At 37.1% G+C, this 13217-nt stretch overlaps 1 protein-coding gene across 3 annotated transcripts in view; it reads left to right on the top strand.

Annotated features, from left to right (window-relative positions):
• The window catches only part of bms1 (BMS1 ribosome biogenesis factor), a 42848-nt gene that overhangs the window by 9790 nt on the left and 19841 nt on the right, over window positions 1–13217 (top strand). For all 3 annotated transcript variants that reach the window (XM_061908703.1, XM_061908702.1, XM_061908701.1), the window contains exons 8-15: window positions 59–252; window positions 5842–5987; window positions 7234–7772; window positions 9197–9298; window positions 10495–10655; window positions 10769–10850; window positions 11054–11133; window positions 12380–12565. In XM_061908703.1, the coding sequence (XP_061764687.1) occupies window positions 59–252; window positions 5842–5987; window positions 7234–7772; window positions 9197–9298; window positions 10495–10655; window positions 10769–10850; window positions 11054–11133; window positions 12380–12565 (1490 nt within the window). The remainder of the gene's footprint in view (window positions 1–58; window positions 253–5841; window positions 5988–7233; window positions 7773–9196; window positions 9299–10494; window positions 10656–10768; window positions 10851–11053; window positions 11134–12379; window positions 12566–13217) is intronic.

The following is a 13217-nucleotide window of genomic DNA, read 5'->3' as shown; positions in this document are numbered from 1 at the left end:
CTGGTGAGATCTGTCATGGAGAGAAGAAACTGTTGGAACTATTCGCTCTTCATTCCAGGGGTTGGAGACTTCCCGGTTGCTGACGTCAACTTTCTCCCAGACCCATGTGCGCTGCCAACTGCTCAGAAAAAGAGGGCGTTGAATGAGAAGGAACGGCTACTCTATGCACCCATGGCTGGAGTTGGTGGAGTGGTTTATGACAAGGATGCCGTGTACATTGACCTTCCTGCAAGCCATGTCAAGCAACAGCAAGTAAGTGAAACATTTCCTGCAGTTTTTTAGCAACTATCTGTCCCCAGCAAAACATAAGACCGAAAGGGACTTACTATATCACCCAAATTATCTGCGGATCATAAAGATAGTCATAGATGCCATCGCATTTTTTTGGGCCCAGAACACCGGTCTCAAGCGGCTCATGCTTGAAATGAGCCACATCACGTTATAATCATGGAATGTGAACATCTGACGGAAACTGTTATTTTTATTGATTATATTTGTAACTGGGAAAAAAAGGCTATACCTTGAGGTAGGGATGATACGCGAAACCGGTTTTCCCGGTTGTTTGATAAGATAAGAACCGAGTCCTCGGACTCAAACCCCTTTTTGATAACCGGTACCCATTAAGGAGACCACTATAGTAAAGAAAAAGAGTTGGTTCTTTATTCGAATCCGTCCCGTCCAGAAATGCTCCATGAGACATCACAAGAAACGACGTCACGTAGCTCAGTCATTAGGCGCAGATAGCGAAAACAGGAAAACAACGGACGGGAAAAAGCGCTCCAAGGTGTAATAAAGTTCAAAACAAAAGACATAATCCAATGAATAACTTTACTGAGAGTTTTGAGCAGGGTACAAACACATAACCAACACTTTTACGACCAACTGGAAACATAGCAACCCGGCTAGCAACTCACCTCCTTTACGGCAGCTGTCGCAACGTTCTTAAAGCAACCGCAGCACATACATATATATACAACATATCCCCCTTTTTTAACTTTTGTTTTTCTTTCCTTGTAAACAAAGCAAAATCACACTGTATATGTGTTGTCAGTCTAATTATAAATAATGCAGATGAGACGTGTTGGCTGAGTTCTTGACGTTTACTGCCGGGTGACGACATGCAACAACACCTTTCGGGTCTACTGCGCATGCTCTCCCGTTGCATGCTGGGTAGTGTAGTTGTTATATTCCCTAGCTCAGGGGCGCTCACACTTTTTCTGCAGGCGAGCTACTTTTCAATTGACCAAGTCGAGGAGATCTACCTCATTCCTTTTTATAATTTATATTTATTTATTTATGAAAGAGACATTTTTGTTAACAAGTTAATGGTGTTTAATGATAATACAAGCATGTTTAACACACATAGATTCCTTTCTTTCATGAAGACAAGAATATAAGTTGGTGTATTTGATTCTGATGACTTGCATTGATTGGAATTAGACAGTGGTGCTGATAACGTCCGCATTTTCAAATGGAGGAAAAAAAAAGTCCTCCTTTCTGTCCAATACCACATGAAAGTGGTTGGATTTGGCATCTCATTTGTCCAACTTGCATACTCGTTTTTAAACACTTTGTTATGATAGCATATGTGTGTGGGCCTTTAATGTCTGGCAGCAGGTGAGTGACATCAGTGAGAGTGCGGGTGGGCAAGCAAGTGAGAAAGCGGTCGCTGAGGGCGGGGGAGAAATACATTGGCATCAAACTCCGTACCTTGCTAGCTTGTGCACGCTAGCTTTCTGAGACTCTTATTTTGTTAGCACAGGCAGGATGAAACAGGTCTTTTATGGTGAAGACAGGAACTGTGCAGTCGGTCTTTAGAGTTTTGACAGTAGGTACGGAGTCTCTAGAAATAAAATGTGTTTCTCTGCGTCCGCCCTGTTAGTGATTTTTTTCTTAAATATGAGCTTGCAGCAGCTAGCGTCATCTCACAAGATCCTCTGGTGCCGAGAATGTCAAACAACTGACGAAAGTGAAGTCTTGGTATTATTGATGATTGCTCATTTTTATGTATATTTTTTAAAGCCTGGCTTGAGATCGACTGACACACCCTCCGAGATCGACCAGTCGATCGCGATCGGCGTAATGGGCACCCCTGCCCTAGCTCATAAAGAAATAATGTTAACTCAATAAATTGTATTTCTTCTTTTAGCTTTGACTTTTCGTATTTTAGCATTGTAACCACATTTGCAAACAACTTTTCTCTTCATAGAATTTTCTTTCAATAAAGAAATAAAGTGTAAAAATTTCAAAGCATCATAACAAGCAGTTATGTCAAATAGTAGCAGAAGTGCACTTTTTGGAGAGCTGTATTATTTTCAGTTTTGTGCCCAAGGGACTGATTTTATTTAACACTATATTATTATTTATACACCTATAGTGATCACAGAGACAGGTTGTTTTTGTGTTACTGTATATATTTGTTTTTCTGAAAAATCCCACTTATTATACTTTGGGTAACAACAGTCAATATTTATTTATTTTAATTTTTTTAGGGGGGTAACAGTCAATATTTATTAGATTGTATTTTTTTCTTTTATAATAAAAGTGAGCTTCTGTTAAACCAAATATTGTTTTTTTTTTCCATGTACAACAACCTATCTGGACTTGATAAGGGAATCGATAAGGAATCGGTTCGATAAAAGGATTCGATAATAGGCTCGAACTCGATAATCTTTTATCAAAAATCATCCCTACCTTGAGGTTATTTTGTCAACGTCTTCACCTCCCTACACACACCACTGTGAAGTGCGCCATAAAGCCAAGTGCACACTTCTGGCCTTCACAATAAAATCACACTGTTACATCCTGTCTGACTGCGCTAACAAAATAAGAGTGTCAGAAGAATTGCTTACATATATTTTATTTTGCACTTGAAGAAAAAACACCTCAATGCAATTAGTAGTGATAAAATGTTGCAATTAGGGATGTCACTGTATGAAAATTTCTTATCACAGTTATCTTGACCAACATGATCACGGTTATCATTATCTCGGTATTTTTAATTGTGCTCAAAATTACTTATACTAACATAGTTTGATTAAAAAAAACAACACATTCAAAATTTAATTTGTAGAAGAAACATTATTGCAGCAAAGAACACCGCTTCATGGACCTCAAATGGAAATTGAATGTGCATAAGAAAGCAACAGAAACATTATAAACAAAGTAATATGGTGGAAACAAAATGATAACATGAATAAAGAAAAATACATGTGAAAATGTTGTAAGATGGCACTTAATGGCAAAATGTCACTGCATTTTTTTGTCCATATAAATAAAAGTACTGTTCATATATGAGATCTAGTCTTACACGTAGGGCTGCACAATTTTGGCCAAAATAATAATAACAATTATTAATCACGATTATACATTATGTTAGGTAAAACAGTGTTGGTGTAGGGTGTGAATGTAACGCCATCATGTAATGTGAAATGTCTAATATTAGAGGCTATAGATCAGTGGCTCTTAACCTTGTTAGAGGAACCAAACCCCACCAGTTTAATATGCGCATTCACCGAACCCGTCTTAGTGAAAAATAAAATGTGTTTTTTTCCAAATTCAAGACTAAGTTAGATGTTTTTGGAAACACATTAGTATGGGAAACATGTTCTAAGTAACAAAGACTGAATTTAGAGTTATTTGGACACTAGGAGAACATATTCTAAGTAATAAAGACTTAATTCAGAGTTATTTGGTCAGGGTTAGGATCAGGGTTAGAGGGTGAGGGTTATAATAAGGCCATGCCGAATAAGGCATTAATAAGTACTTACGGTAATAATAACTAGTTAAGAGCCAATATGTTACTAATTTGCATGTTAATAAGCAACTAATTAATGGTGAATAATGTTCCCCATACTCAAGTGTTACCATGTTAATTTTCACTGGAGCACAAAATGAACCGTGCATGAACGTCACCTTGTTCAAACAACAAAACCAACACAGTGCATAAACTCACAACAAATTACACACCTGCAAATCAGTTTGACTTCTGCTGTTGCCGTATCCTTAATACGCCGATAGGGAGAAGTTTTTATTTACACGATGAGTCGGGTGTGTTTTGACCTCTGCTGAACCCCTGAGGCCGACTCACCGAACCCCTAGGGTTCGATCGAACCCAGGTTAGGAACCGCTGCTATAGATAAATGTTATTCATATATTTAAAGACAAATATGTGTGTTTTAGTTCATTAATAGTATCAACGTGTCAGGTTTTTTTGTTACATGATGCCATTATCTTTTTTTTTTACATTTCTAAAGAGAGCAGTTTTTTTTAAGTTATGTACATTGATATGTTCTAACTGTATGTACATACATGTATGTCACATGTGCATGCTGTATTGGGACAGATCCATTAAGAACTTTATTTTATAGGAATTAACTATACACCGCAGAACATTAACAAAATGCTTTGTCACATGAATGTTTTTTAAAGTAATAACTTTGTGACATGAAGACACCCTCACAAGTAATGTAAAAAAAACCCATAGTGTTCACTTTTTGATATCAATATAAAACACAAAACAGCTTGGCTATTGAAAGTAAAGTCTAATAAACGATATTTGTTCTCCTTCAATAACACCATGTAATGTGATTTAGTGCAACAGTTTGGAAAAAAAAATTATCAGAAGTGATAGGCGCCAACGCCCCCCGCGACCCCAAAAGGGAATAAGCGGTAGAAAATGGATGGATACCTTTCACATCTAACACACAATCTTCATACCTCAGCTTGTTTATGAAGTCTGCGTTCAATTCAATGAGCGTACTTAACATTTTAGTTAGTATTGGTGTTATTGTAACATTGACAACATTTGCAGTTAAATAAAGGATGAGTTGACCAGTGTAGTAAACAAACTAAAGGCTTTATAAACAAGTTCTAGCAATTTTCCCTACACATCACCCGGTGCATGTGTCCTCACGTCATTAACTCTGTCACAGCAGGTGAATGAAGAATGCTGAGTTGAGAAAATAAAAGCAGCGTAAAATATTTATCTCCTCCGCTGTATCATTTTAGTGTGAGACAAATGTGTCTGTCTCCAGTATTGTCCAGACCTGTCGTCTTGTAATACCAGTAATGGGCTCTTAAACACACGCCAAGACTCTACACCTGTGGTCCCCAACCTTTTTGTAGCTGCGGACCGGTCAACGCTTGATAATTTGTCCCGCGGCCCGGAGAGAGAGATCAGAAAAAGGGAGTATTTTTGTGTTGGTGCACTAATTGTAATTATACCTTGTGTTTTTTATGTTGATTTAATAATAAAAAAACATTTTTAAAAATAAAAAAAAATTAAAATTAATAAAAAATTCTCCTGCGGCCCGGTACCAATCGAGCCCGGTGGTTGGGGACCACTGCTCTACACTATTGAAGTGTAGTGAAAGAAATAAAGTGAAACAAAGCATTTGGCTCTGTTTACTGTTAGGGAAAATCTCCTCCAGCAAGGTCCGTGTAGTTGGTTTTTGCCATTTTTCTCGAGCCAAATAGCGCTGGTGCGCATGTGGCGACTTTGTTTCCAAGAAGTAAGCAGTTTTGTCTAAAATGCATTACTAAATGACGTTTTTCTGATCATTTAAATTTTAAACGGTATTCGTAACCGTCTGGAATTTTACTGCGGTTTATCATTATACTGTTTACCGTTACATCCATTGTAGCAATATATTTTCACTTGTACTTGCAATTTCTTATGTATTTAAAAATATTACTTTAAAGACTATTAAGAAAGTTTAAACTGTCCAAAGTTGTTTATGATGAAGTGAATTTGTATATTGCAACAGATTTGAGACAGTTTGAATATTTATGTGTAGCTCTATTCAAAGAGAATCAAATGTGATTGATTGATTGATTTAGGAGGAGGAGGTGAGACCCACAACCGAGCTGGTCCAGTCTCTCATTGACACGCATGCCACCCTGGATGCCAAGATGGCTGCCAGCAAAGTGACTCTTTTTAGCAACTCTGCTAACCTGGATCCCGCAGACATCAACTCACAGAACAGGTGAGACGTAGGGGAGCGGGTTCTCTTCAAGACAGTTTTAACTGAAACCACATTCATGCTGAAAACGAGTGTCAAAATATATTTATGGAATTTATGGTTACACCAATACTTTTACATCTACATTATTTTCAGTAGTGGCGCATTACAGTAGATCCCTGGTTTTAGCGAGGGTATGATTCAAGGAGCTTTATTTGTCACACTTAAAACACCCTCAAATAACAAATACCTGTATAATACAGCATAACTACAGTAAGTATTTTCAAGGGAGAACACCATAGAAATGAAGCTTGCATATGAGGGGTGCTGAAAATAAATAATTCACTTCCAAATTGCAATTCTTATTTTTATTCCAATTCTTAAAATATTCAGAGTTTTCAAGAATTAATTAAAAAAAAAAAAAAGTTTTTCTTTATTTGGAGAAAAAAAAAAGTTAATTTATAAAACCCGAAACCAGTGAGGTTGGCAAGTTGAGTAAATTGTAAATAAAAACAGAATACAATGATTTGCAAATCCTTTTTAACATATATTTAATTGAATAGACTGCAAACACAAAATACTAAACTTTCGAACTGGTAAACGTTGTTATTTTTCAAATATTAGCTCATTTGGAATTTGATACCTGCAACATGTTTCAAAAAAGATGCCCCAAAAGTGGTAAATGAGGACTGAGAAATTTGAGGAATTCTCATCAAACACTTATTTGGAACATCCCACAGGTGAACAGGCTAATTGGGAACAAGTGGATGCCATGATTGGGTATAAAAGCAGCTTTCATTAAATGCTCAATCATTCACAAACAAGAATGGGGCGAGGGTCACCACTTTGTGAACAAATGCGTGAGCAAGTTGTCGAGCATTTCTTAACGAGCTATTGCAAGGAATTTAGGGATTTCACCATCTACATCCCATGTATGTATGTTTTAAATACATGGGTGAATATTCTCAAGTGCCTTCATTTACGCTGCTACAATTTTGCAAGTGGAAAAAGCACATATTTCTGTAAATATATTTTTATTCACACAGTTAAAAATCTGCAATGATGAATGCATATCAAATTGCATTCATCATTGAATGAACAGTTCCCTAATTAAGATTCTCACCCTTAAACCCCCAGCCCCAAACTCACACATGCTCGCTTCACAACTTAATTTATGCCAATGACAAGTACAGTACATGTAAACTTCTAACCACAACTACTACCATATTTTGTATTTTGTGCCAAAAAATCACATTTGTGTGTGTCTTAGAGAAAATGTCGGCCGTCTGGAGGAGTGTGTCTGGGATGCTGTGAGCCAGAGAGAGAGGAGAAAGGTGATCTTTACTGGAGAAGGGGAGGCTGAAGACAAAAGTGACGTTAGTGCCTCCAGTGATGACGAAGATAGTGATGAAGAAGAAAATGAACTGGAGGAGCAGGATGAGGATAATTTAGACCATAACCTTTCTAGTTTTATCCGAGAGGCAAGAGACCAATGTGCTGCAAGTGAGAAAGGTGCCCCACCTTTGAAGAAACAGAAGCTGCAGGAGACAAAAGAAGTGGTGGCCGAGTTGCCTGTGTTCGCTGACAGTGAAGACGATTTGGAGATGAACGGAGAAGAGGATGAAGAAAAGGATGCTGAGAAAGTGGGAGACTCAGGACATTGCTCCGATGAGGATGAAGAAGAGAGTAGTGATGAAGAGAGGGACGATGTGGATGAAGAACTGTCACTGCAGGAGGAGGATGAAGATGTGGCGCAATCTACAGGAGAAAATACAACGAGTGAAAGTGATGAAGAAGAAGAAGAACTAGGTAAATAATAATTTTTTATTTGTTAACCAAATAGTTATTTTTTAGAACGGGTCTTATTGCACATACATTTAAGTCACAATATGCTGCATTTAATCTTGGTGAGAGTATTGTATTGTAACTTTCTTTATGAGTTGCGTTTCTTTGTGTGTGTGTCTGTGTCCGTAACCAGTGATTAGTATAAATTCATGAAAAATGTTTCAGCACCATATTATATATAACATTACCATTTCACAAAAGAATCAAACTCGGTTAAGATCAGAAAAATAAAATTCACATTCTGGTGCGGAAATGCTTTTGCTTGCCAAAACACTTGAAGGTGTCTAACTTTTGGACATTTTTTCATCAAGAAAATTAACTGTCACTCTCTGGCAGGAATTGGGAGGCAGATACAATTTAAACGATTGTGAAAATATGGATTTGGCCTTTTTAAGATTTAATGTATTATCTAAATTAACCTGACAATAATTCTTAAGATATATTCAATTTACGATCTGCTTTATATTGTGTACATGCAGGCGTACAATGAGAGACATCACAAGTTTCATACATTTATTAATTTGTTTAATGTACACGTGTCAAACACAAGGCCCGGGGGGCCAAATAGCCTGCAAAAGCCTAGAAATATTTGTCAGTGAAGTACTTGTCTTTTCTTACTAAATATATTTTTCCTTTCCATTTTATCAAGAAAAAAATGCATGTACTGCATGCAAATGCTTATCTTTTAAACTACTGTAAAATAATGCTAAAAGTATTATATCATCATACATTTCAATCAAGTTATCAATTAAATTGTTCACTGTCAAAATGACAATAGGTTTTACAGTAAAAAAAAAAAATTGTCTGCTCAGTCGCCAAAATTCTACAAAAGAAAGAAAAAAGTATGGTACCATTTTTACATTTACAGTGATGCAGCATAAAAACAGGTATTACAATTTATAAAAATGACACCATTTTTATGCTGTAAAAACTTTAAAATTGTACTGTAAAATTCTTGCAGTTTTTTCCTGTAATATCCAGCGATTTTTTTTTTTTTTGTGTATGTAAAAAATTTATATTAAAAATACTTAATTGTTAAATATTTAATGATTTTAAAAAAAATACATTAATTGCCTAATTATATCATGAAGCCAGTCCATATATATTTATGTTTATTATTCACTGATATACGGCCCTCTAAGGGCAGCCATAACTTCACTGTGATCCCTAATGAAAAAGAGTTTGACAGACCCGATTTAATGTATTAGTCTTTTGCTTTAACATTTCAATTTTGTAATGCCGTTTGTCATCATTCCATTGTAACGTCTGGGAAGTTGTAGTTATTAATCTGTTGTTTTACATCACATTTAGTGTAACCCCTCATACCACCCCACGTAGTATTTACAAATGTCATTCATTAGGTGGGTCACTTTTGTATGTGTTCACAGGAGCACTGCGGTGGAAAGAGGGTTTGCAGCAAAAGGCATCAGAAGCATTTCTACGGCAACAGGAAGTTGCACCCAAACTGCGAAAACTGGTGTATGGCTCAGGTATCTTCTGATTCTTTTTACAAGCTTCAAACAGCATCCCATCACTCAGACAACTCCAAATTTGGAAATTAACCAATCTATGACATGCACTGTTTTGATTGTGTCTAATAACTAGGAGTGTAAAAACTAAAAAATTATTTTGGAATAAATCGTAATTCTTATTTGTAATGATTGTTAATCGATTAAATGTATTTAAGTCTGTCCTTTCCAACCAGGCAAATCATATTGTTGATGTAGACGCCCATATTTTTGGCACAGATAAGTAATTTAAACATTTATCAATGCTGTTTGTCCATTTTATGCAGGGATGTAATTAATCATAGAACTGGCACCCAATGTTATTAAAAAAGTTTTGATTATGTTGGCCCTGCGATGAGGTGGCGACTTGTCCAGGGTGTACCCCGCCTTCCGCCCGATTGTAGCTGAGATAGGCGCCAGCACCCCCCGCGACCCCGAAAGGGAATAAGCGGTAGAAAATGGATGGATGGATGATTATGAATTAAGAATTTTTTTGAAGCAAGAATTGATTCTGAATCGAATTGTTACACCCAACAATCAAATCAAATCGTGTGGTGCACAGACTCAAAGTTCTACTAATAACTTATTTCACTGGAGGCTGAATCCAGTTTGTACATTTATTTAGACATACACAGTGGAACAGGGGTTAGTGCATGTGCCTCACAATACGAAGGTCCTGAGTTCAATCCCGGGCTCGGGATATTTCTGTGTGGAGTTTGCATGTTCTCCTTGTGACTGCGTGGGTTCCCTCCGGGTACTCCGTCTTCCTCTTACCTCCAAAAATATGCCCTGGGGATAGGTTGATTGGCAACACCAACATTTTCCCTGGTGTGTGAATGTTGTCTGTCTATTGGTGTTGGCGCTGTGATGAGGTGGCAACTTGTCCAGGGTGTATGCGGCCTTCTGCCCAAATGCAGCTGAGCTGCAGTGCTCCAGCACCCCCCGCAACCCCGAAAGGGACAAGCGGCAGAAAATGAAAGGATGGATGGATGTTAAGTAAATCAACTGTTAGTGTGAGCATGTGCAAAATGGCATAAAATGTAAAAGACCAAAAAACACAAATATCATTGAGTGCTTACAATTCCCTCATCTGTAGGGTCCCTACGGACAGTTGGTATCGAAGTATCTCTTACGAACAGTGCGCTTGCCAATTTAGTTTTTTGTATTTTTTTTTGTAGTTGAAGGAAAAGACGAAGACGATGACGACAATGATGATGAGGAAGAGTTGGGGGGACTTTTTCGGGTCAACCGCTCTCAAAACAGTAAAAGATTTCAAGCAAACGCACTTGATTGTTCCCGTTTCGAACCCAATTCCTCCCACAACTGGGATCTGAAGGAGGTAGTGTGTTTATCACACTTGCATGAGCAAGTTATTCTGCAGTTTTTGTTATATACAAGAATAACACTTAAGAGAGTTTGAAAGAATCTCATTGAGATTGTTTTTTCCTTCAGGTGCTTGACTCCATTAGGGACTGCTTTGTAACTGGGAAGTGGGAGGACGACCAAGATGCCGCCACACTGCTGAAGGAGGATGGTAAAAGAGACTGTCCACTTTGTCTTTTTCATAACCAAATATAACATTGTCGCTGTAAATATTTAAAAAATACATCGATTTGGTTTTGCCGGATGACATTGACTGTATTTATAAATTATCAAATGTAACTGCTGAGGATTTAAAGAAATGAACAGTTTAATTTCTAATTGATTTGATGATTAACAATTTCTTTTCTCCTGTAGATGAGATGTACGGGGATTTTGAAGATCTGGAAACAGGCGAGGTCCACGCTGGCAAAAATGAGTTGCAGGATAAAGATGAGGTGATTAGATTAGTCAGGTTTTATTCAGTGACTATCTTGGAAGAGGAAAACACTGGTATTTAATGAAAATCTCCTCTTTTTGAAGCATCCCACCGTAATACAGTATTGTAAGTTTATCAAAATACTACTTAGCAACAGCATATATGACACAACCCATGCTGAAAATATAGTCTGCGCCGCTGTGCCATCATAACAACGTTTTTTTTTTGGTTTTGTTTATTTCCAAGTTTACCATTATTTGATAGAACGATGCCTTTTTAAAAGTATGGTACAGTGAGCTCAGACATCTACAATACTTGAAAAACAGATTTTCAAGAGCGTGTTTGGTGGCGTGTGTGGTGCTCAAATCAGGCAGTGTTCTCTCACCATAGGAACTAAACGTCTATTAATTTTGCCTTTAACAAAATTTATGTAAAATTTAAAAAACATTTATTGTTTTTCCCCTAGCTGCTGCCTCCCCTTATGACGTTTTACTGTCTTTCCGGGGGAGGTCTGCATGACTGTGTGAAAAACCACTGCTTGACGACATACTCGCTAGACCACGGGTACCCATAGTGGGGCCCGCTGGCCAAACGGTGGCCCCAGATTTAATACATATTCATATTGGCATCTATAAAGCTCACACAATCATTGATGACATGTACGCAAGGCCAACGAGTTGCTAAATTTGGGCACCCCAGTACTCATACCGTGCTGTACTTGCTCGCAATTCTCATGAACTTTTTTGGCTCCTGTTGATCAGCTCGTGAGCTATAATTTATCCGATTAAGAGTTTTCCTCTCTTATTTTGAGTTGTTTTGATTGTTTTGTGCAAAGTGGCGGCTGTAAACTACTTACGAGAGGAAAAATTGCATTAATTAGCTCGTCTTTATTACCCACACATACAAATGTAATCAGGTGAGCAAGTTGGTTTAACTGTTTAATTATTTCGAGTAAGTATATTATCTATGTTACAAAATGGGTCTGTTATCATTAAAAACCTGCCAAAAATGGTCACATTGGTCGTTATATTGTGCGCTCATGCTTGCTGTGCCCTATCACTTATTACTTTTAAGTGTGATTTTTATAGCCTGCAACGTTTAAAAGCCTTCTAAGTTTTGGCTCAAATAAACTGTTGAAAACATTAAGGGAATCCTATCCATTTTTTACATTTCCTTGATGGTTAATTATTTGTAATTTTTTTTTGTTTTTATGAAGCAACACCAGCATCATTTTTTTACTTCTTGTTTGTTCTTCAAACCAACAGAATAGTGAAAATGAGGAAGATGATGACACTCAAGAGACGGCAATGAGGGTGGATGATGATGAAGTCCAAAAAAAAAAGCGTTTGGAGAAGAAACAGCGGCTCAAAGAGAGATTTGATACAGAGTATGATGATGAAGACGCCACTTACTTTGATGATCTGAAGGAGGAGATGCAGAAGCAGGCAGAGGTAATGCAAGCATTTGTACTAAGAAACTCAAAAGGCACAAACGCTCATTAAATTTTATTTTATGAGTATTTGTTTGGTGGAAAGTTGTACATTAAATTGAAATATACATGTTTGTGTGTATATATATATATATATATGTAGGTGTGGGAAAAAATCACAAGACTACTTCATCTCTACAGATCTGTTTCATGAGGGGTTCCCTCAATCATCAGGAGATTGAGGGAACAGGAGCCCCATATATATATATATATGGGGCTGTTTTTCTGATAAGGAGGGGACAGGACGATATATATATATATATATATATATATATATATATATATACACACACATATGTAATGTTGATGTACGTAATGTTGATGTAGCAAGCTACTTTTGCTGTGTAGCTTGTACTGAGTTTGCTACAATTCTGTGGTAATAGCTTACCCCTGTAACTTAGGTACATTTATTCGAGAGTAAATCGTAGCTGGGCTTACTACTATTTCCAAGTAGCTTGCCAATCACTAAATATCTATTAGTGTGCATCTGTACCTAGTTTGCTATTTTATTGCAAATACTTTGAAAATGTGCACTATTTCTTACGAAACTTACTGTCACCAAGTTTGAGCAAATCATTGACTGGCAGTTAAGTAACATGTTTAAAACAGATCAT

Source organism: Nerophis ophidion, linkage group LG08, assembly GCF_033978795.1.
Source record: "Nerophis ophidion isolate RoL-2023_Sa linkage group LG08, RoL_Noph_v1.0, whole genome shotgun sequence".
NCBI lineage: Eukaryota > Metazoa > Chordata > Actinopteri > Syngnathiformes > Syngnathidae > Nerophis > Nerophis ophidion.
Note: the sequence above shows the minus strand (reverse complement) of the source record. Positions and strands in the feature narration are given on the sequence as shown.